General features: G+C 35.9%; 2 protein-coding genes across 2 annotated transcripts; both read right to left on the bottom strand.

Moving 5' to 3' along the window:
• Positions 1-511: 511 nt before the first annotated feature.
• LOC120140928 (formin-like protein 14) lies at positions 512-15,654 on the bottom strand. Its single transcript, XM_039155915.1, has 18 exons — positions 15,142-15,654; positions 13,769-14,472; positions 13,469-13,690; positions 10,812-13,380; positions 10,094-10,442; positions 9,807-9,927; positions 9,419-9,490; positions 8,891-8,989; positions 8,679-8,720; positions 7,044-7,124; positions 6,860-6,910; positions 6,704-6,785; positions 4,390-4,484; positions 4,142-4,213; positions 3,947-4,063; positions 2,321-2,389; positions 2,152-2,218; positions 512-1,208 (listed from the first exon to the last, which is right to left on the bottom strand). Exons 1-18 carry the CDS (start codon positions 15,212-15,214, stop codon positions 1,069-1,071), a joined length of 5,025 nt encoding a protein of 1,674 aa, XP_039011846.1. The 5' UTR covers positions 15,215-15,654; the 3' UTR covers positions 512-1,068.
• Positions 15,655-17,619: 1,965 nt separating this feature from the next.
• On the bottom strand, positions 17,620-19,689 carry LOC120141004 (eukaryotic translation initiation factor 5A-2-like). Its single transcript, XM_039155966.1, has 5 exons — positions 19,478-19,689; positions 18,880-19,002; positions 18,705-18,761; positions 18,546-18,620; positions 17,620-17,886 (listed from the first exon to the last, which is right to left on the bottom strand). The coding sequence occupies exons 1-5, from the start codon at positions 19,598-19,600 to the stop codon at positions 17,785-17,787; spliced, it is 480 nt and encodes a 159-aa protein (XP_039011897.1). The 5' UTR covers positions 19,601-19,689; the 3' UTR covers positions 17,620-17,784.
• Positions 19,690-20,195: the final 506 nt, after the last annotated feature.

Genomic DNA, 20,195 nt, shown 5'->3' on the forward strand with positions numbered 1-20,195 from the left:
ATTCGAGTCACTGAAAGAGAAGAAGCAAGTTTACAATCAATAGCAAAGTAAAATCCAGTTGGGATATTGTTTAATTGAGTGAAAGATGTGTTCTTTGGTGTGTTTCGGGTTGTTTTTGTAAGGGGCTTCTTTGTTTTAAACATTGTGTAATCTTTTACTTATTAATGAATTATGAGGCACTCTTTTCCTCCTTCCGCTGATTAAGGAACACCAATTGGTGTTCCGTTAATCATGAAGGGGATTTTTAACAAGACCTTAACTTCCTATAAAAAAAAATAGCAAAGTATTGGTGCTACATTACAATTACACAAAGAAAGCCTGTATCTTTTTTCTTTCTCATTTCTGAAACCTAAACAACCAATACAATTTCTTCTATGATTGGCTAATTCTCATTCTTTTTTCTCAAGGAGGAAAATATTATTTTATAAAAAAAATGACTATGTTACAAGATAAAGAATTGAATGCTTACTGTATGTGGCTAGAGCTTTTGTACACCTACACTTTTTCATGGTACAGCAGGGCTTCTTCCAGTGTTTACAGTCCCACATCCGCTCCGGAGCTGAAGGAAATACGGTAAATGAAAGGCGGAAGCTGAAAATAATTCGTCTAACATTGCCAAGTGATGGCCCGCAACACCGATTTCAGAATGACGTTAATGCTAGAAGTGCCATAGCAGTGACCTTGATAGGCTGCATTTAAGAACCTCGGCTCTGCTAGGTTGTGGTCATAACCACTCTGCTTCGAAGCTCGGTCCATCTGACATCTGCTCCGAAAGTTTCACCAATCATTCAACGGTAATGGGATTGAGCAACTTACCGTATAAAACTGTCTCCTGAAGCCTCATACAAAGTTCGAGGCCAGCAAGCTTCCAGAACAATGCCCTTGCATCATTTGCAACATCTCTGAAGGCTTTAAAATTGAACCGATACCAGAGAATGGTAGGCATCTTCAGTGAACATCCCTACAAGGCCAGCATTTCCTATCATTGAGTCGAGCTCTTCGGCACAGACATCAGCTGCCAGAGACGGGCAATATTACCTTTGTAGGAATAGAGAAATCAATCCTTGACTATTCTGCTTCTTCCGTTCCCTTGTTCTTATCCGTTTCAGCCTCCTTCTCGACTTTCTTCTGCTCCACTTCGGCCTGCTTCATATTCTCCTCGTGTGCTTTTCGAAACAACCTCACAAAATTTAAGAGTGTTGTTGTAACTGCATTGATCAAATGCAGCATCGGATACAAATAACTTAACTTCAAATCACCATATAAACTTGGTATACTATGAGGGAACATGTTAATTTAGTTTGAAATAACCGAAACCATAACTACGATGAAGGCTCTAATACATTAATATTAAACAGAATCGGAGTACAATGAAACAGATGAGAGTTGATACCAAAAAAAAAACAAAGATATTTTTGAAGATCTAACAACTTGAATATTTGATATAAAAGCCTGATTTTATTTCAACATAAAAACCAATACGACCAGATGTAAGTTGGTTGTACCAATAAGCCATTTCCTCCATTCTGACCAAATTATAAAATTCAGGAAACCATAGTTTTTTTATTTTACAAAAAAACTATACAACTACTTTCTATTGTTGTTTTTTGGAATTAATCCACTACTATCCAGTCTATTGACCAACTAATCCATATTGGGTTTACAGAGGCCTATTATGGCTGACCCTCGCAACTTAGTTTGCTCTATTCGCAAACACCAGGGTTCAAACATCTGATCTTGCTTAAAGAATCTAATACTTCATCCCACAAGACCAACTGATATTTGTTAAGTTTGGAACAACTTTTTCTTCATTTTTTCATGTTTGACTCTAAATTCAATCACATAATCGCCTTTATCCTTCCGTAGATAGCTCATTCTCATCTTTTCTTTTCCTTTTTACTTCTTCTGGAAGATTTTCCTTCGGTTTTGGCTCTAACAAGATACCGCAGTTCATTAACCATACCATGATTGATCCTTATTTCCAGATCAAAGTAAAAAAGAAATAACAATAAGGGCCCCAATTGGAGTTCGAATGTTGAAGAAAAAAGAAAGAAAGATGAATCAAAAGCCTTTTTCTAACATTCTCGTATGCACACCATAGATGACTACTCAGTTGTAAAAGTTACGAAAGGTATTACATCCACAATATACCTTGCTCAAATGGGCATCGGGTAGGATCCTCACCAAAATAGAGTGCAAGTGAATCTGCATTTTTACCCTGCCCACCATAAAGGTTAAAAAAATGATTGGAGACACAATCAAAAGAGATGGAGAACATTATATGACAGATCAAGGAAAATGTAGACAGTTGGCAAATTACCACTTCGGTGTATAGATGTGTTACAGATGCCGCCTCCGCTTCAGAACCAGAAATGAATTCTTTTAATGTCTAAAACAGAAAGAAAAAAAAAGAGAGAGAAAATGTTACAAAAATGAAGCATTACCTTGAAAAATAAAAAAGCATTTGACATGTTTGATGTAGGTCACAAGGCCATAACAAATGCTCACTCCATTGCATCAGAAAATTATTATTTCAAGCCTGGTGTTGCTTTGGAAAGGACTACTATGTATAGAACAGGCCTTGATGAACATTGTCAGAAGGAACTTTCGAATTGAAAGTATTATTTCTAACCATATTATCTTATTAATATTCCACTTTATTAGCAATAATTACTCGTGTCACAAAGCTAATGTCTTGCATCATAAACACGTAGTATGATTCTTTATTTACTAAACCCATGTTTTTGAGGTATGGCATGTTTGCATAACATTTATCTTGTTCAATTTTATAAAATAACTACACGGGCAAAGAGTGATAAAAGAAAAAAAAATGAAGCTTGTAGCCAATTCAGAATTCAGTTGGTGGTTAATATTTATTAGTATCGAGTTTTATGTTTTCAGTACTTATACATGTATATTACTATTTTATTTTGCTAAGATATACGAATGACGTATAAAGGAAAAACACTACATCTACTGATAAGAATAAACTAAGGATAGAGAATTTATTCAAGGGATCATAAATATGCCAACTGATGGTGATCAAGATCCATACGAAAGTTATATTCTACTAACTGTTTCTTATATATATAGGGTTAAGATCCGCTTAAACCTAGTGTAAAACTTTTAGTTTTATACCTTTTAAGGATCATTGGACGAGGGGAAATCAAAGGCTGAGATTAACTCATTGTTTTTCCCCCAATGAATATCTTCTGATTTCCTAGTTCCTACTGTTAATCTCAGCCTTTGATATACCCTCATCCAACGATCCTAAAAAGGTGTAAAACTAGAAAGTTTTACACAATGTAATTGGATCCTAGCTCATATATTAATATATATATATACGTTTCAAGCAATAGTCAGCTGAAATAACTACTAGCTGCAACATGAAAAGAATGCACCGAATGTGGTATGTGTACGGAAAAAAAGAGAGAAAAGAATAAGGCTTAGTTTGGGTTAGGCATAACGAAAAACAACTTTGAATGCATATTCTTAAAAGAGCTTAAACAACAAGGTAAAAGTTGTTTAGTGAACTTTTTCCTTACATATGACATTTGTTTGTTGGGCCTAAAGAATTATAAAATAATTTTTTTTAAATATTATCTTAAAATATTATCTTAGGCCTATGTTACTCGGACCCAGGTATGTGTCAGATACAAGTATGTACAAGGCACGTGTATGGTTAGATTTTTCTAATTTTTCCCCCATATATTTGGAGGATCCTTGGAGCTCATATTCAAGTGTCTAACATGGGTAATTCAAAATATTGAAGAGTTCGAGCAACGTAATCTTAGGAATTTAGCGAGGCTATCATTTCAATTAATAAACATGATTTAGACCGTAAGATTTTATTAGTTAACCAAGTTTATTATTTATCAAGTATTCATTATCCAGATACTACCATCTATGTATGTTAAAAAATAAAAGCAATGAAACAACCATGTACCTTACGAAAAACATCAGAAACAGGACCTTCATTTTCTGAGGCAGCCAACTCCTGCTTAACCTTTTCTAATCCCTTAACTATAGCTTGCATTTCTTCTGCTAAAACTTTTAAGTGTATCTGCAAGGACGCAAGCCTTCAAACTAAACATAGTATTACCCAACTACGAACTCAAATGCTAAAAAGACTGATGTAAACCTTAGCTGCAGCTTCAAGGCTAACAAAATCAAGGTGAACATCTAATAGTGTTGGATTCTTTTCAGCTAGGACCTAAGCCACAATGAACATAGTTGAGACTTGATTCAAATCAACCATTTCTGTTTGCATTAGAAACAAGCCTCCAGTAGTAAAGTAACATATGAACGGGGTGTAGAACATAATCCAGAAAATTCTTAAAGAAACAGAATGATCTTACTTAAACCAAAGAGAAAAAATAGTAACCAAACCTTGCAAAGATAATGCATTAGCGTCATCTTGCTGGAAGCAGCACGTGTATCTGTGAGCTTTAGAAGACTGTCCAACTTAAACCCCACAGCAGAACCTGTATATAAGAAATTATTTGAAACCTCATATTAAGGAACAGGCAGCAGTTAAAGAGTATTCTCTTCCTCAAAACTGAATTGTTGATCAGCGTTAAATGCATACAAAAACCGACATCTGGAACTAGTAGTTGTAGCTTTGGCAAAAAGAAAAGGAACTAGCAGCATAACAATGAATGAAGAATTGATTGACGCTAGCTAGCTTCGTCTAAAAATCCAAAATGAAAGACATAAATGTGGACATTGGGCATTAAAGGTTATAACTGCCAACGTTACAGAAACAGAACAGCATGTTAAAGAAACTAGAAATAAGTTGGAAATTAAATTATAAATAGTATTCTGAGAAGAAAAAGGTGGTTTTTACCAGTTGAACCGATTTTTGATGGCACTACCAGTGTTGGAGAATCTCATGGAATTTTTAGTTGGAAACATGGTAGTACTCTAAATCTCCTATTATTTACCTATAATTGTTCCTCTTTTGTAGGCATAGACTGATTTTTTGGAAAAGAATCCTGATTTCTTTCCTAGAATAGCTATTGCACCATGTATAAATAGAGGAACATAGTTATCACTTGGAATAAGAAACAGTAAAGATTTCTACATGGTATCCAAGCCAGGTATTCTAGAAAACTTTTCTCCATTCATTTACAACCTTCATTGCTGAAACCTTAGCCTATGAAAACTTATCAGCCTTCATTGCTAAACGTTAATCCAGAAAAACTCTTTGCCTTCATTGTAGAATATCACCTGAAAAATGGATGAAATCCAAAATAATTCCTCAAACCCTCTCGGAAACAGTCAATCAAATGGGGAATCACAGAATTTGAATTGCACTTATCGTCTCCATGGGTAGCCTCCAGATGCAGTAGACAAGGGAGGGCAGAGAAAACAACAGGTTCTTTTCACCAATTTTGAAAATTCAAGCCAAAAGTAGACAGGAAGTGAAGCAAAGACGATGAAGTTGTTGATAAGGAAAGATACCAAAAGCTAGTAGGGAAGATTTACTTGTCACATGCTTAACCAGATATAGAATATGTTGCAAGTGTGATAAGCTAGTTCATGCATTCAGTATCTCAAATCTACACCTAGAGATGGTATTATGTTTAGGAAGAATATAAATCAAATTGTTGAAGCCTATATATATGCGGATTGGGAAAGTTCTAACACTAATAAGAGATTAACTACCAAGTATTGTATTCTTTTTTGGGAACTTAGTGGCATGGGAGAGTAAGAAACAGAAAGTGGTGGCAGAATCAAGTGAAGAGGCAAAGTTTAGCGCTATGACCCAAGGCATTTATGAACTCTTGCGGTTAAAGATTATCTTGGATGATCTTAAGGTTAAATGGATTGGGCCAATGAAGTTGTATTGTGACAACAAGTTGACTATTAATATCACCCAAGTTTAAAGCGATGACCCAAGGCATTTATGAACTCTTGCGGTTAAAGATTATCTTGGATGATCTTAAGGTTAAATGGATTGGGCCAATGAAGTTGTATTGTGACAACAAGTTGACTATTAATATCACCCACATTCCAATTCAGCATGATAGAACCAAACATATTGAAAAAGACCCAACATGTTATAAAGAACTTAGAAAGCGAATTAATTCGCATACCCTATATTCCTACGCACGGGCAGATGGAAGACATACTAAGGGGTTAGCCAATGCTTCATTTCAAGAGATAACCAGCAAGCTAGGAATGGAGACACCAGCTTGATGGGGAGTGCTGGAGAAGGGTTCTTTAGCCGTAAATCTCCTATTATTTAGTTATAACTGTTCCAGATTAGTAAGGATAAACATATTTGTAGACACAAACTGATTTGTGAGATAAGCTAATTTATGGGATTGGATCCTGATTTGTATTTTATCTTGTATAAATCGAGGCACATAGCTACCATTTGGAATAAGAAACAGTAAAGATATCTTCAATAAGATATGAAAAGCATAGTTTCAACACCATATCTGTGCCTTAGGTAAACACCAAGGATTTTGAATTTAAGGAACAAGAATGCTGCTCAAAATGTTGTAACATAATCTCACATGCGACTCTGCAGGTAAACACCAAAGCAAGTACCATTAAAATGTATGGGTCCAGACAAACATCGCAGTAATACATTATATGTGGTTTAGCTACTAAATCTCTTCCCTGAATAATAGTTTATAAGCTGCAGTTCTAGCATCAAAGACTGAAGCCAAAAGGAAAATTGAATGTCACTTACCCCGTGCAGTTCCTTGGTTCAATATGTTTCCTAGATAGAGAATTTTCTTCATGATTTCCTTCAATTTATCCGAATTGCGTACCTAAATAACCAATACAAAAGTAGTCAGATAAGAACAAATAAACACTATAGTCATCAGCAATGTTAGCTATATACCTCATCGCATGCAGAGTTTACAGCTTCTAAGCTCCTTCTAAATTCAGATATCTGAAGGAGGTAAAACATGTAAGAACAGAGGTCAAACAGGTGATTCAATAAAATAAAAAGGAGAAACAATAAAGAGATTAATTATTAAACAACTGTAAGTTTATCAATCAGAACTATGGAGATACCGCCAAACCTGAGTTCGGAACTGTATCTTGAAAGAAAACACTCTCATTTTTGACTCTACTCGTGGCACTTTCATCAGCTCCAAAAAGTACTGAACATGAAAGATCAAAACCCGCTTCAGGTTTAGAAGTTGTTATAAAGATGGATCAAATGAAAGATGCCATTGGAGAAGCATCCAGGAGCCAGTTGTTTTAGATAGAGTTTCTTCATAAAAGGGGAAAGAAGAAAATTGTTATCTTGTATTTGCTACAATGCAATATGGTAAATCATTGTTCTCCAGAGCTTTAACTATCTTCTTACAGTTGGATACTAAAATCTAGTACTATAGAACATCATCTGTCCTTTCTTTCCTTTATACCCATTTTGAAAAGCTAACTCTAACAGAACAGAGAAATAAAAATCAATAGCCTCTTGCAGTTCCAGTCAGTGATGTCATTTTAATAAAAAAGTAGGAGCACAGCACAGGAGAATTTTAAAGGTACTTCTTCCCTGAAACATCTTTCTATCTCTCTTCCTCACAAAAGCCACTAAGTCGAAAGAACGCAAACAGCTCACTCTACTAAATGTACAACTATATACACTCTTGCTAGACCACAGTTCTTCCCATATGCAAATAGGTAGAGAACTAGTTTATATCTCTCAGAATAAGAATAAACCGATAAGTAAACAAAATGAAAGTTTAACAGAGAAATGTGATCTACAATCAAATACATAAGTAATGATCCCTCTGTTTGAACCACATCACTGAACCTTGAGTTAAATCTTAACTGTATTGATGTTCATGAACAATTAACATCACTGAAAAAATTTCGCTAATGTTACCATCTTCATTGAGGAATTATCAGGCATCAATTGTTTCAAAAATATAGTAGGGAAATAAAGTAGTAACTATCAGAAATACCATCTTCAATTTGGATTACATGTCCTCGTAAAAAAGGCAAGAAGATAAAAACAAATAATTCCTTCGATATCAATTACTATCTTTAAACCATAACTTGAAAAGAAATTTTCATGGCTAAAATGCCTCTTTAAGTATAATACCAAAGGGTCTTAGAAAGTAAAAATTCTCCAAATTGAGAAAATATTTCTTAAATATTGAAAATATACACTTAATATATCAAGAAACAGAAGAGGACACAGTTAAACAAGTGGTATAAATTCATACATATATAGTCTCTCTACATTAAATTAGGGAAGAGAGGAAAATAGAAGGAACTCTATTTTATTTTATTATTTTTTTTTGGGGGGGGGGGGGTGTTGGTATATGAGTTTTGCAGTGTTCCCCTCACTCCCTTAAAAGCTGACTCAAAAGAAAGCAGTAATTCAATCATTCAAAGAGAATAACCCAGGAATATGTATTTCGTTATCATACCAAAGAATCTCAGTTTAAAAGAAGATTCTTCAACTGAATGGGCATAATGCAGTAATTCAATCAATCATTCAAAAAGGAAGCATGCACCAAGCAGTGAACCAAATGCTCTGGGGAAAAGATATTAGCAGGTCACAATTCACAAGAACATGAAGACAAAGACTTCTTTTCACAAAGAGAATATTTAACATGTCAATGGTAATGAACCATCTACGAGCCCACCCACTAAGGAACTCAAGTGTAAAAGATGATATGGTTAGATAGAAAAAAACAGACCTGTTCACACTTCCCTAGAGTCTCCTTGTCACCAGTGTAGTTCTAAAAAAATGAAAAGAGGGTAAATCATAATCAAAGTGAAAAGAGGGTAAATCATAATCAAAGAAGACAAACTTCTAGTGGTAAAGGGATTCTTATACAATGTAAAAATAAATTTTAAACAACTTATTTACAATACTGAATCTAGATATACTCATGCACTAAAGATTCACCTTGAGAAGTTCCATTTCCTCTTTAGTTGGACAAAATTTTATGAGATTTTCCACTTGATCAACATCTAATACTGTATCATCCATTGCTAGCACTGCAGCCTGATAAATACATGAAGCTGCATATAGTAAGTTATGAAATAAAAACCGAAAATCTTTGGTTAAAACTAAGGCAAGAAAGGAGGAGAGAAGAAGAGAGAGGAGATCGAAAAGGAAAATCCTATTTTCCTCCATGCCTCCATTAATTCAGGTATAGCATGACAAATGACAATCCTAATAATTTGCATTTACACCAAAATTGTTACTGCAGAAGAAGCTAACGACTCTAAGGAGACCACACCTATGAAACTTAAGTGCAATTGTGCAACCACTAGCAAAACAACAAGAACCAAAAAACCCTCTTGTTTTGTTCACATATATTCCAGGGTAAACTTCCATGTTCCATGTAAGTGGAACACCATAGGTACACGTTCCCTAGTTATCTAAGAGAAAATACTAATAAATGCAAGAAAATGACCATATCCAGCTTACCATCATTTCAGGAAGTGGGATTTTAACTTTTGTGAGCATAATTTCAGTGTTGTTGGCCCTCCTCAAGTCAATCTATGATGTGATAACAAAATCTGTTAGCTGTGATATTAGAGAAGGGGGAGATAATTATTATTATGATGGTCTTATAATGTTAAAGCAATTGAAAGATGGGCATTATAATTAATATGAACCACAAAACAATGATTAGAACGCCTTTCTCCCACAGATAAGTAGTAACCTACACTAAAAAATTAAAAATTCTCAATTTCCAAAACTGCAGACTTTGTAGCCACTCAAGTTATAAGGTGATTCAAGTAATAGTACCACGACCACCTATAAAGAAACTTAGATGAATAGTTTTTTCAGAAAAAATGAAATTACAGATTACCAAGTGGACTTTGTCAGTTTTTGATCCACCTGAGTTGCCTTTCCCTTTACCCCCACGAGAACGTTTAGGAACAACAGCAGTGAAAAGTCTCTCAAGTTCTGATACATCAAATTCTGGAGCACTAGGAGAAATAAGGAAAAGGTAAGTGAATACAAAAGGGAAATTAATAAATGTAAAAGTCTAATGCAAACATAAAATCATGGAGCATTAGGATAAATATTGGGTCAGGAATTTCTCTATAGAAGTACACTACAGAAAAGCTACATCAATATCAGAAGATATATTACATTTGAGGCTCTCCATGTCTTTGCAATTCCTCCCATAAGCTTCCTTTTATTGCCCTTGAGACTTTGCTCCAGTGTAAAGGCTTTAAGGAAGATTTCCTAGTTGTCATAGCTCCTGAACGAGATAGCCCACGCCCTCTTCCTCTAGCGCTAGGAGGAGGAGGTGGCGGTCCGCCGCCAGGAGCTCCAGGTGGTGCTGGAGGGCCAGGAGCTCCACCTCCAGGAGGTGGCGGTGGAGGTGGCGCTCTGCTTCCAGGAGGTGGCGGTGGAGGTGGCGCTGTGCTTCCAGGAGGTGGCGGAGGAGGTGGCGCTCCGCTCCCAGGAGGTGGCGGAGGAGGTGGCGGTGGAGATGTTGCTCTGCTTCCGGGAGGTAGCTCTCCACTTCCAAGAGGTGGCGGTGGAGGTGGTGGTGGAGGAGTTCCATGCATAAGAGACGACGTTGGTGCTACAATTTCATGAGCAGGCAGAGATGGCATTCCAGACAATTGGTGAGGGGGTGGAGGGGTTTCAAATGTTGGGGGTGTGACACTAGACATTGACGGGGGTGGAGAAGGTGGGGTATTAGACATCAAGGGGGACGGTGGAGGTGGAGGAGGTGGGGCACTAGAAACTGATTGAGGAGGTGGAGAAGAAGGTTGAGGAGGTACGACACCAGTCGTTAAAGAGAGTGGTGAAGGTGGATGCGGAAATGGGGTACTAGACATCAATGAAGGAAGAGGTAGAGCACTAGAAACTAACGGGGGTAATGGGGATGGGACACTAGACACCAATGGGGGTGGTGCAGATGGAGGTGGAGTTGGAGGTGGGGCAGTAGTCGTCGGAGAGGGTGGTGGTGGAGGAGGAAAGGGGGCACTAGACACCGATGGGGGTATGGGAGATGAAGGAGGAGGAGGTGAGGCACTAATCGTTGAAGAGGGGGGTAAAGGTGGAAGAGAAAGGGAGGCACCGGACATAGGTGGGGAACTAGGCACCAATTGGGGTGATGGAGATGTATGTGGAGGAATGGGAGGAGGTGTAGTATTAGACATTAATGGGGGTGGTGGAGGTGAAGGTGAGGCATTAGTCGTCGAAGAGAGTGGTGAAGGTAGGGGAGGAAGTGGGGCACTACATATTGATGGGGGTGGTGGAGATGAAGGTGGGACACTAATCGTCGAAAAGGGTGGTGAAAATGAAGGAAATGGGGCGCTATATATTGATGAGGGTTGTGGAAGAGGTGGGGCACTAGACATTGATGGGGATGATGGAGGTGAAGGAGGAAGTGGGGAGCTAGACATTGATGTGGGTGGTAGGGGAGGAAGAGATGAAGCTCTAGATATTGAGGGGGGAGTTAGAGAATGGGCGCTAGACATCAATGGAGGTGGTGGAGATGCAAAAGGAAGTGGGCAAGTAGAAATTGATAGGGATGATAGAGATGAAGTGGTAGACACTAATAGGGGTGATAAAGGTGAAGAAGGGAGGGGACTATACATCGATGAGAGTGGTGCAAGTAGAGGGGATAGACAACTAGGCATTGGTAAGGGTAGTTGAGAATGTCCATACGCAATTCCTTGTAAAAAAGGTGGTGGCAATGGTGGTGGTGAAGAAGCTACTTGAAGAAGAGGCATTGGCGGTGGTAGAGGTATAGGAGCCAAAGAATGATATTGAAAAGGTGGCAATGGTGGTAGGGATGGGGGTGGCAAAGGTCCATGTCCAGTGGGCACTGGTGGTGGGAGGGAGGGTGGTAGTGGAGATGGAGAATCACACAATGGAGGGGCTAGGGGTAGAGAAGGTGCTGATAGCACTTCATGCATGGTGGATGGAGATATAGCACATTTAATTGGTGCGGTGGGAGGGGGTTGTGGATGAAAAGAAGGTTCATTACTAGGCTGTGATGTACCCAATGATCTGACAAAAGATGGATGAGGAGGGGTTGGAGGTGGAGAATGTAGTGCAGTACAGGCTAAAGAATACCTAGACTTCCGGGATGATGAAGGTTGTGGAGGAAGCAAAAGCAGTGTGGTAGTCTGAGAAACAGATAATGGAGGAGAGGGAAGCAGCAGAGGACCTGACACTGGAGATTGTGCAACCATCCCAATAGTATTTACATTTGTTGTTGTGCAAGGTGGAAGGCAAGGAGGTGATGCTGCGAAAGGCATTCTAGAAACATCTCCAGGAGGTAGGGAAGGTAGTATAGATGTAGTTTCCTGCAAAGATTGTGAAACCAAGAGAGAAGGTCTTGGTGGAGATGGGGAAGGAGGAGGAAGAGGAGGAGCAGGTGGTGGTGATGGTTGTGGATTGCTAGGTGGAATATACACCGATTGTTGTAGACCAGGCAACGATGTTGGAATTATTGGAGTGGTAGATATTTCTTTCGAAGAGTCTGAAGCCTTTACACGGTCAACCTTCTGACTTTTTTGCCTGAATAAAACATCCTTTGAAATCATAGCTCCCGTAGAAACCTTTAGATTGGAACCAGACTTCGATTTCCTCAAAGCAGTAGTACCGGAAAGTGCAGGTGGTGCACTACTATGTCTTGATGGTGGATATGATACATGCATCGAATTTGCATAAGAGCCTTTGTTAGGAGGGATCCATCGAGATATGGCATTTGGCTTTGCTTGTCTTGCAGGATGGCCCTGAAGTTCTAGTTGTTTGCTCTTTGGTTTCACCAGAGCAGAATCTGAAGCTGGTTTTGGGAACAGCCCACCCCATTTCTTTGAAGCAGGCAAAAACTTCTCAGGTTTAGGTTTGGAAATATCAGTTTCCAACCTTTGCTTCTTCAGTGGAACAATGTCTTCTCTATTGACTATATCTTCCACGTATTCCAACTTTCCAAGCACATCTTCTGTCACCTTATTGGTTTCTCTATCCCTCAACAGGCCGGTAGTAAAATCCACTGAACCAACCTTAAAGTCTCCTTCATCAACTGCTATGTCCTTCACAACATTAGTGTCAGAATTCATCTTCTTATGTAATTTGTAATTCACATCATCCACAGCTATGTCCTTCACTGCATCTATACTAGAATCAACCTTGACATCCTGTTTTTTGATCCCATCATTTATGGCACATTCTTGAAATCTATGAGGATCTACACCCTCCCTCCGGACATCTTTCTGCTCTAACTTGTTGTAATGAACTTTCAAACTGTCATCATCCACCTTTCCGTCCAGTGCATCAACTGCATTGCTGAAGATCTCTTCCACCTCAAAAAATTCCTCTGGTGAGCCACTTTCAATCTCATTCCCATTTTCCCTTGTTGTGACTCTGGTGAGATGTGGGACAACTGAATCAGGGTCCATAAACTTTACCTGATACAGACATGAGTATGTATTCAACTCCTACAGGCTTAAAAATTAATTTTAAACAAAGTCATCACAGAATAATAAATTAACCTACCTCTGCTGAAAATTCCTCTGGAAATTGATCCCTGGCATCCCACAACACATCAACTTCATCATGGTTGAATTTTAAAATATTTCCTCGAACAAACGCCGTGTGAAACATAATTCTGAATATTATCTCTTCAAGTACCAAATCTTCATTTAAATGGACGCACTCAAGCACAACATCTCCCTGAATATGACAATGAGCATCGATTTTCACCAATGCACACTCTTCCTGCAGATAAGCCTTATTAGAACATCCCAAATTTTGGTCTATTATCTTTCAATTTCAATTTTGTAACTTGCGCATCACCTTTTGGAAGTAGCGAACTTGTTTTTTTGACTTGGAAGTTGAAAACAGAAGCTTAGAACTTGTACTGGCTGGTGTTTTGGGGTCCGATCCATAGACATGTATAACCGGCCTGCACCCATCTCCCCCTTCAAAACGGGGAAGAGCTCTAAGAATTATGCAATCCAAAAATATAGGTGTATATGCGGGAGGCCAATCAATACTTGAATTTCTTCTAGAAATATAATGCAGATATCTCAAATGAGAAGGCTGGGGGTTCAAAGGGCACAGAAGCTTGAGAAGGTCCCTAGAAGCTTGCTTGTAGACCATTTCAAGAGTCTTCTGCTCACCACTATATTGTTTTCGATATAACAGAAGACTGGAAAGCATGAAAGCAAGTACCGGCCATCCTCCTCTTTCACAGTTCATCAAAAGCACATTCTGCTGCCCTCCCGATGATAACCAGCTTTCACAAGATTGAAGGAAGTTATGAATCATTTCAAGTGGCAGCAGCGGGCACCCCTCATATCGCCGCGGATAGTCCATAATAGTCATGTTGTACTTGTTTAAAATGTCTGAAATTCGGCTCTGCCCATCCCCCTCTCTGAAATTAAACACCACGAATGAAGCTTCTGGAAAGTAGTCCTGTAGCTGTGCCACAATGCTATCCATATACGCTTTGAAGTTGTCTTCTTCCATAACATTCGCAGTGAAGCAACAATCAAATACTGCAAAACAACCAGCACAAGAATTGAATCAAATCAGCAATGATTATTAACCATATGCCTCCATATATACATGTCTCTGTATGTGTAAGTATAATATTGTAACTTGTAAGTTTTAACTGTAAGGTTCATTACAAATGCTCACCAAAGGGAGTTCAATAATTTTCCTAACATGGAGAAAAGCAAACTACAGTTCGAAACAGAAATATTTACATCAAAAATTGTATCCGAAACTTGTATGCATTAATAAAACAGAGATAGCACATCAGCTTCTAAGCTCCAAGTGATTTGTTACAAAGTTCAATAGCAAATTAATTCAATAGTTCTGCTTTAAGGTGATAAATCCCCCCAATTCTCCCCAGCAACCATGAAAAGAAACTTAATAATAAAAAAAAACCAGGAAAAGAAACAAGCTAAAAACCCCTCAAAGAGTTTCTTTATTGTAATAAATACCCCAAAGTTAATCAACAGAACCCAAAAAAACATGTAAATAAGCAGTGCATTGTCCAAATAAATGAATATAAATAAGAAAATATGGATAAGAAATTTGATTCCCAGGAAATTCAAAAACTGTATCCATCGGCATTCCTCTTTCTGTGATAGAATGAATACGGTTTCCACATTTTAAAGCTGAAATGAACAACAAATAAGAACAACAAAAAAAAGAGTTACCGTAGACACGTTCGGATATCTCGAGAAGCCGATCAGGTGGCTTCCGGTAAAACAATCGTCTGAACAGCGCCATCAGATGGCGCTGTTACTACCGTTATAGGATTCAAAACCCTTTCTTCCTATCACCACGAATAGGATCACATTTCTCTTTAAACAAACCCGCCACGGATTCAGGTTCTCAAATTCAATTATAAGTGACCCAACTCCGATGTAAATTCAACACGAATTTTTTCCCCGTCAATGCCCTTCTTCAAAACACGCCAAATTGTCCAAATGCATGAAGATTTCTTACCACCGAATTAAAAAACAACACAATTTTCCCGTCAATGTCATCACCAGAACAGACCAAAATATTAAAATAAATGAGGATTTCTTGCCGTAGAATTATTAACAATTTCAATTCCTTTTCCAATACATAAATGAAACAGCAAACTAGAATGAGATAGAGAGGCAGAGAAAGACAGAAAATGAAATGCGGAGGGAAAGTTTGGCGCATAGAAAATTCATAAACAAATTTAAGAAAGAAGTAAGAAAGAAGTGACAGTATGTAATGAAAATGAGGATTATAATGAAGATTTTTTTTAAAGAGAAAACAGATTAAACAATTTGGAGTTGAAAACAAATTCTGGTGATATGTTATTTGAGTTTTGTTTGTTCTAAGAGGAAAAAAATTGAAAGGAAAAAGAGAAGTATTGAAAATGAGAAAGAAAATACTTGGAAAGTTGAACCGGCTTTTTTAAATTCTATATTGCTATTATTAAAATTTTAGACTTTATGGAATAATATTATTTTTTATTTTCTTAAATTTTAATTCTTAATGTAGTTGTGATATTTTTTTACAAAAATAAATAAATAATCACGCAAGATATCTTAAACCATGACCTCTATTTTAATTTGATTCTTAAACTTTAACATATTTTATATCAATCCTCAAATTATGATCTATATTTTAAATTGATCCTTAAACTTTAAAATATTATATATCAGTCTTCAAACTAACAGTATCATTCTATTTTTTTATCCTTTTATTAATGTGCCATAACTTTATTGATTAACTTTTTTTTAAAGATCAAATGATCTGGTGTAACTTAAAAAAAATTACAAGACCTTCAAAAATAGATTAATTTTTTAGAAGGTTGTAGGTTCAATTCTCATAACTTTTAAAATAAAATTAAATATTTTAGAAAGTTATGAGTTCAATTTGTGACCTTGAAAAGTTAGTAGAGGTAATATAGTACATTAATGGAAGATCAAAATGAAATGACAAGAATAGTTTGAGGATTTATATAAAATGCTTCAAAAAAATAGGGGAAAATGATCATTTATGCAAACGATGAGGGGGTAATTTTATCATTATACCATAAAAAATACTTTAAAGTTTAGAGAATAAATTAGAATGAGATCATAGTTTAAGAATTAATATAGAATGTTTCAAAGTTTAAGGACTAATTTATAATGAAGATCATAATTTAAGGACATCTTATGCAACTAATTCTATTTAAACATATAAATTTTTTATTAATATGATGGAATTACAAGATAGTAACTGTTCGAAAAACTTTTAACAATTTGATGATAAACGTTCATACATCTTTATAAACATCTGTTCGAACTTAAAACCTTTCGAAAGTATTTTATTATTTTATTAATGTTTAGTTGCCATCGTATCATTCACACGCCACCAACCAAAATCATTTACTATTTTTTTACCATTATTATTTTTAATTGTAATTGAACTTTAAAAATAATAAGATTCCAACAGTTCTTCTTGTATGTCGATTCGTATATCATTTCACGTATACTTTATATTATTTTTTTATAATTTTAAAATTATTAATTAACTTTATTAAAAGTAATAATATTACACAACATAATGTTATAGTCATTGTCCTCGCTGAAAAATAAAAAGCAATTTTACTTAAAATAAAAATTAAATTAACAAAAAATATAAACATTAAAGACTAATTTGTAATTATGATCTCCATTAAATTCAAACCAATAATTATATAATTCGTGTAACAATGGAATATGATATACTTGTACTCGTAATATAGTCAGACCTCAAATATATGTATTTAGAGATAATTCAACTTTCAATCTCTAACCTTGATAATTTTTCAATCAATCCCTAAACTTTATTCTGATACATATACTTAACAACTTCTTCCATTTTAGTCCTTTTGACATGGAACACTATCAAAAGAACTAAAAAGACAAATTCCAGTTCAAAGACTAATGTTGTCCAAAATAAAGTTTAAAGACTAAATTGAAAAAATTGTGAAGTTTAATGATTAAAAGTCGACTTAGCCCATAGTTTCGTGATCTAGCTCCGAATATATTCCAGATAGTAGTCGAACTGAAATTTATAATGATTAATTCTGATTATAATCTATACGAACATGAATAACTTATAATCATAATTATACCTTATAACTTCAAAAAATACCCCACAAAACAAAACGTGGTAAGAAAAAATCTTGCAAGAAAATAAGTATCCATAGCACAAAAAGGAACTAGTAATATTGTTTTTCCTTCTTTTTTTCTACCAAGACCCAAAAATAAAAACATGAAAACAGCATTTACTACTACCAAAGTCTTAATTTTTGGCTCCATTTAAGTTTTCGCAATAAATGAATCTGAAATTTACTTAGGACCAATGTCCTTGAGAGCACAGATCTGCTCTTCCCCCATTGCAGACATAACAGACACAACCAGATCTTTCCCATCAGCAAAACCATCCTTGATCTGCACTCACCAAAACAATCATGAATGTAAATGATTAAACTGCCACCTTCATGATACTGAAAAGCAATTGACATTTCCATGTTTGGAAGGGTATTAGTCGTATGCACAAATGTCAGATCAGCTACTAGTCATGGAGATATATAAACATATAAGCACCAGGTAAAACAAAGACAGAAGAATAAACAGTTTTGGCTAGTTTAAACATGTGAAAAAAGGGTCATATCACCCAATCAGAATATGGTGTTCAATCAGGTTCCTAAGTCCTAAAATCAAGAGGCCAGGAACGTTCTTGTGCACAAGTTTAAACTCGCTCTTCTTTGTGCAGGAGACTGCAAACAGTGCTGCCAATGTAGCCCCAGCTGAAGGAGCAAATAGCACAACATAAGCCCATTGGGCCTCACAATTTTGTCCACAAAAGATGCTCAAAGATTCTGCCAATACTTTGTATCCAATGTTGAACAGTGAACACAAACACTCAAATGATACGAGGTTCATGGGTCCTATATACGATGATGACTACAGGCGAATAGAAAACAAGTAGCCAACCTTAGATACAGGCAAAAGGCTTTGTTGTTCATTCAAATCACTAAATTGAATAACGACATCTACTCGGTATCAAAAGACTGATTTGTCAAAAAAATGAAAAATAGTTAACTTACCTGTTTCAACAAGTTCTCATCTGTTGGGAGTCTCAGATCATCCTTTGTGTCTCCACTGTCAGTCAGCAAACTCACCTGAAATATTTAACAAGTTGGGAAGAAAAAAACAGACGACTGCACACAAACATGAAAGCAAAAACGGAACCAAAACAAACTTACAAATCCATCCTCAGAAATATCGATCAATTGATAATCAGTGCGATTAACATGTGGGACCTGTTACAACCAAAAGACAAAAAAAATCAATTCAATGCAATTACATAACAGATTAGAAATTTAAATAGTGAATGACAAAAACAATAGCAATCAGTGGAGTAAGTTTATAATTTCATACATCACAGTTATGAGAAGACGGAACAATATCTTCAAGCTTCTTAGCAGTGAAGATGTCAATTGCAACAAAATGACACTTCGCGTGGCCGTGCTTCCCGGTCTTGGAGGTTGAAACTTCGACAACCTGGCCAACGCCATACAAGTCAACAACAATTGAGTTCAGCTAAAAATGCAAATAATTCTAAATAACCATACGGTGCAAATAAAAAATAAACCAAACAACAAATAATTCATCACATTCCAACAAACACCATCGGATTGCTCATAATAAGAAGATTCGTCAAAAAATCCTAATTTCTTAAAACTGAAGTTCTAGATTAGTTTGGTTGTATTCCTGTTTTTCTAATTTGCGTTTGATTTAACACAAGTTATTATAAATTCAAAGAAAATACTAAAATATATTATCATATTCGATTTTTAAAAAATTTTCAAGCCAAAATGAAGAACCAAACAAAGTACAAAAATACCGATTATCCAAAAAAACAAATAGATCTCAACCACCAAAATCTCATCTAGAAATTATAAACAAATCTCAAAAATCCTAAACCAAAAAGGTAATTCAGAGGATCAAAATCAGGGATCCTTTAAAAAGAGAGAACCTTGCAGGGTCGGCCTTTGATGACGATATAGCCGTTCTTGCGAATGGTTCCGGCCTGTTGAGGGTATGTCTTGGAGGCACCGGCGTCGGCTTTGGACTCGAAATGATGCTCTTCGTCAGACATTATCGTGTTTCAAAAAACTCTTTTTTTTTTCCTTGTTCGAGTGTGTAGCAAAAAGCAGAGTGGGGGCTAAGCAGATGTGCGGGATTTTATGAAGTTAATGAATTCTTAAATACTGTGGAAGTAGGGTTTCCGATTTGTTAGAATTGAAAATTTTATTGATTTAATTTAAAACAAAATAAATATTTTTACATAGACTCGCACCTCACAATACTAAACTGATAATTAAAAAAAAAACTAATAAAAGACTTGAAGAATGAGATCTGACTCTAGACATTATAGGGGAAATTAATATTTAAAATTAATGGTAAATGTCAACTATATAGTGATGATAATTTTATTATAGGATGAATTTTGATATGACCCTATTTTATAAAATAATTTTTTTAGAAAAATTAAACTTAGATCTAATTCAGTTTATGTTAATTTTTTAATATGATTTGAGATAATAATATAATATTATATATATTTTAAAGCAGTTGATATGATATCGTTTTTTATATTTTTTAATTATTCTTTATTATATATATATAAGGTTAAGATTCATTTACACAATGTAAAACTTTTTAGTTTTACATAAATTTAGGAATATTGGATG

This window comes from Hibiscus syriacus, unplaced genomic scaffold (genome assembly GCF_006381635.1).
Source record: "Hibiscus syriacus cultivar Baekdansim isolate YM2019G1 unplaced genomic scaffold, ASM638163v2 tig00110788_pilon, whole genome shotgun sequence".
NCBI classification, from domain to species: domain Eukaryota; kingdom Viridiplantae; phylum Streptophyta; class Magnoliopsida; order Malvales; family Malvaceae; genus Hibiscus; species Hibiscus syriacus.

What these genes read in the sequence shown, in the direction of transcription:
- LOC120141004 (XM_039155966.1), bottom strand. Translation starts at nt 19,600, where the DNA reads ATGTCTGACGAAGAGCATCATTTCGAGTCCAAAGCCGACGCCGGTGCC. An exon ending in CGTCTTCTCATAACTGTGAT is followed by an intron (nt 18,762 to 18,879) that starts GTATGAAATTAT and finishes TGGTTGTAACAG; the next exon opens with GTCCCACATGTTAATCGCAC. An exon ending in ATATTTCTGAGGATGGATTT is followed by an intron (nt 18,621 to 18,704) that starts GTAAGTTTGTTT and finishes TAAATATTTCAG; the next exon opens with GTGAGTTTGCTGACTGACAG.
- LOC120140928 (XM_039155915.1), bottom strand. Translation starts at nt 15,214, where the DNA reads ATGGCGCTGTTCAGACGATTGTTTTACCGGAAGCCACCTGATCGGCTT. An exon ending in AGACATGGAGAGCCTCAAAT is followed by an intron (nt 9,928 to 10,093) that starts GTAATATATCTT and finishes TATTTCTCCTAG; the next exon opens with TGCTCCAGAATTTGATGTAT. An exon ending in AAACTGACAAAGTCCACTTG is followed by an intron (nt 9,491 to 9,806) that starts GTAATCTGTAAT and finishes ATCACATCATAG; the next exon opens with ATTGACTTGAGGAGGGCCAA.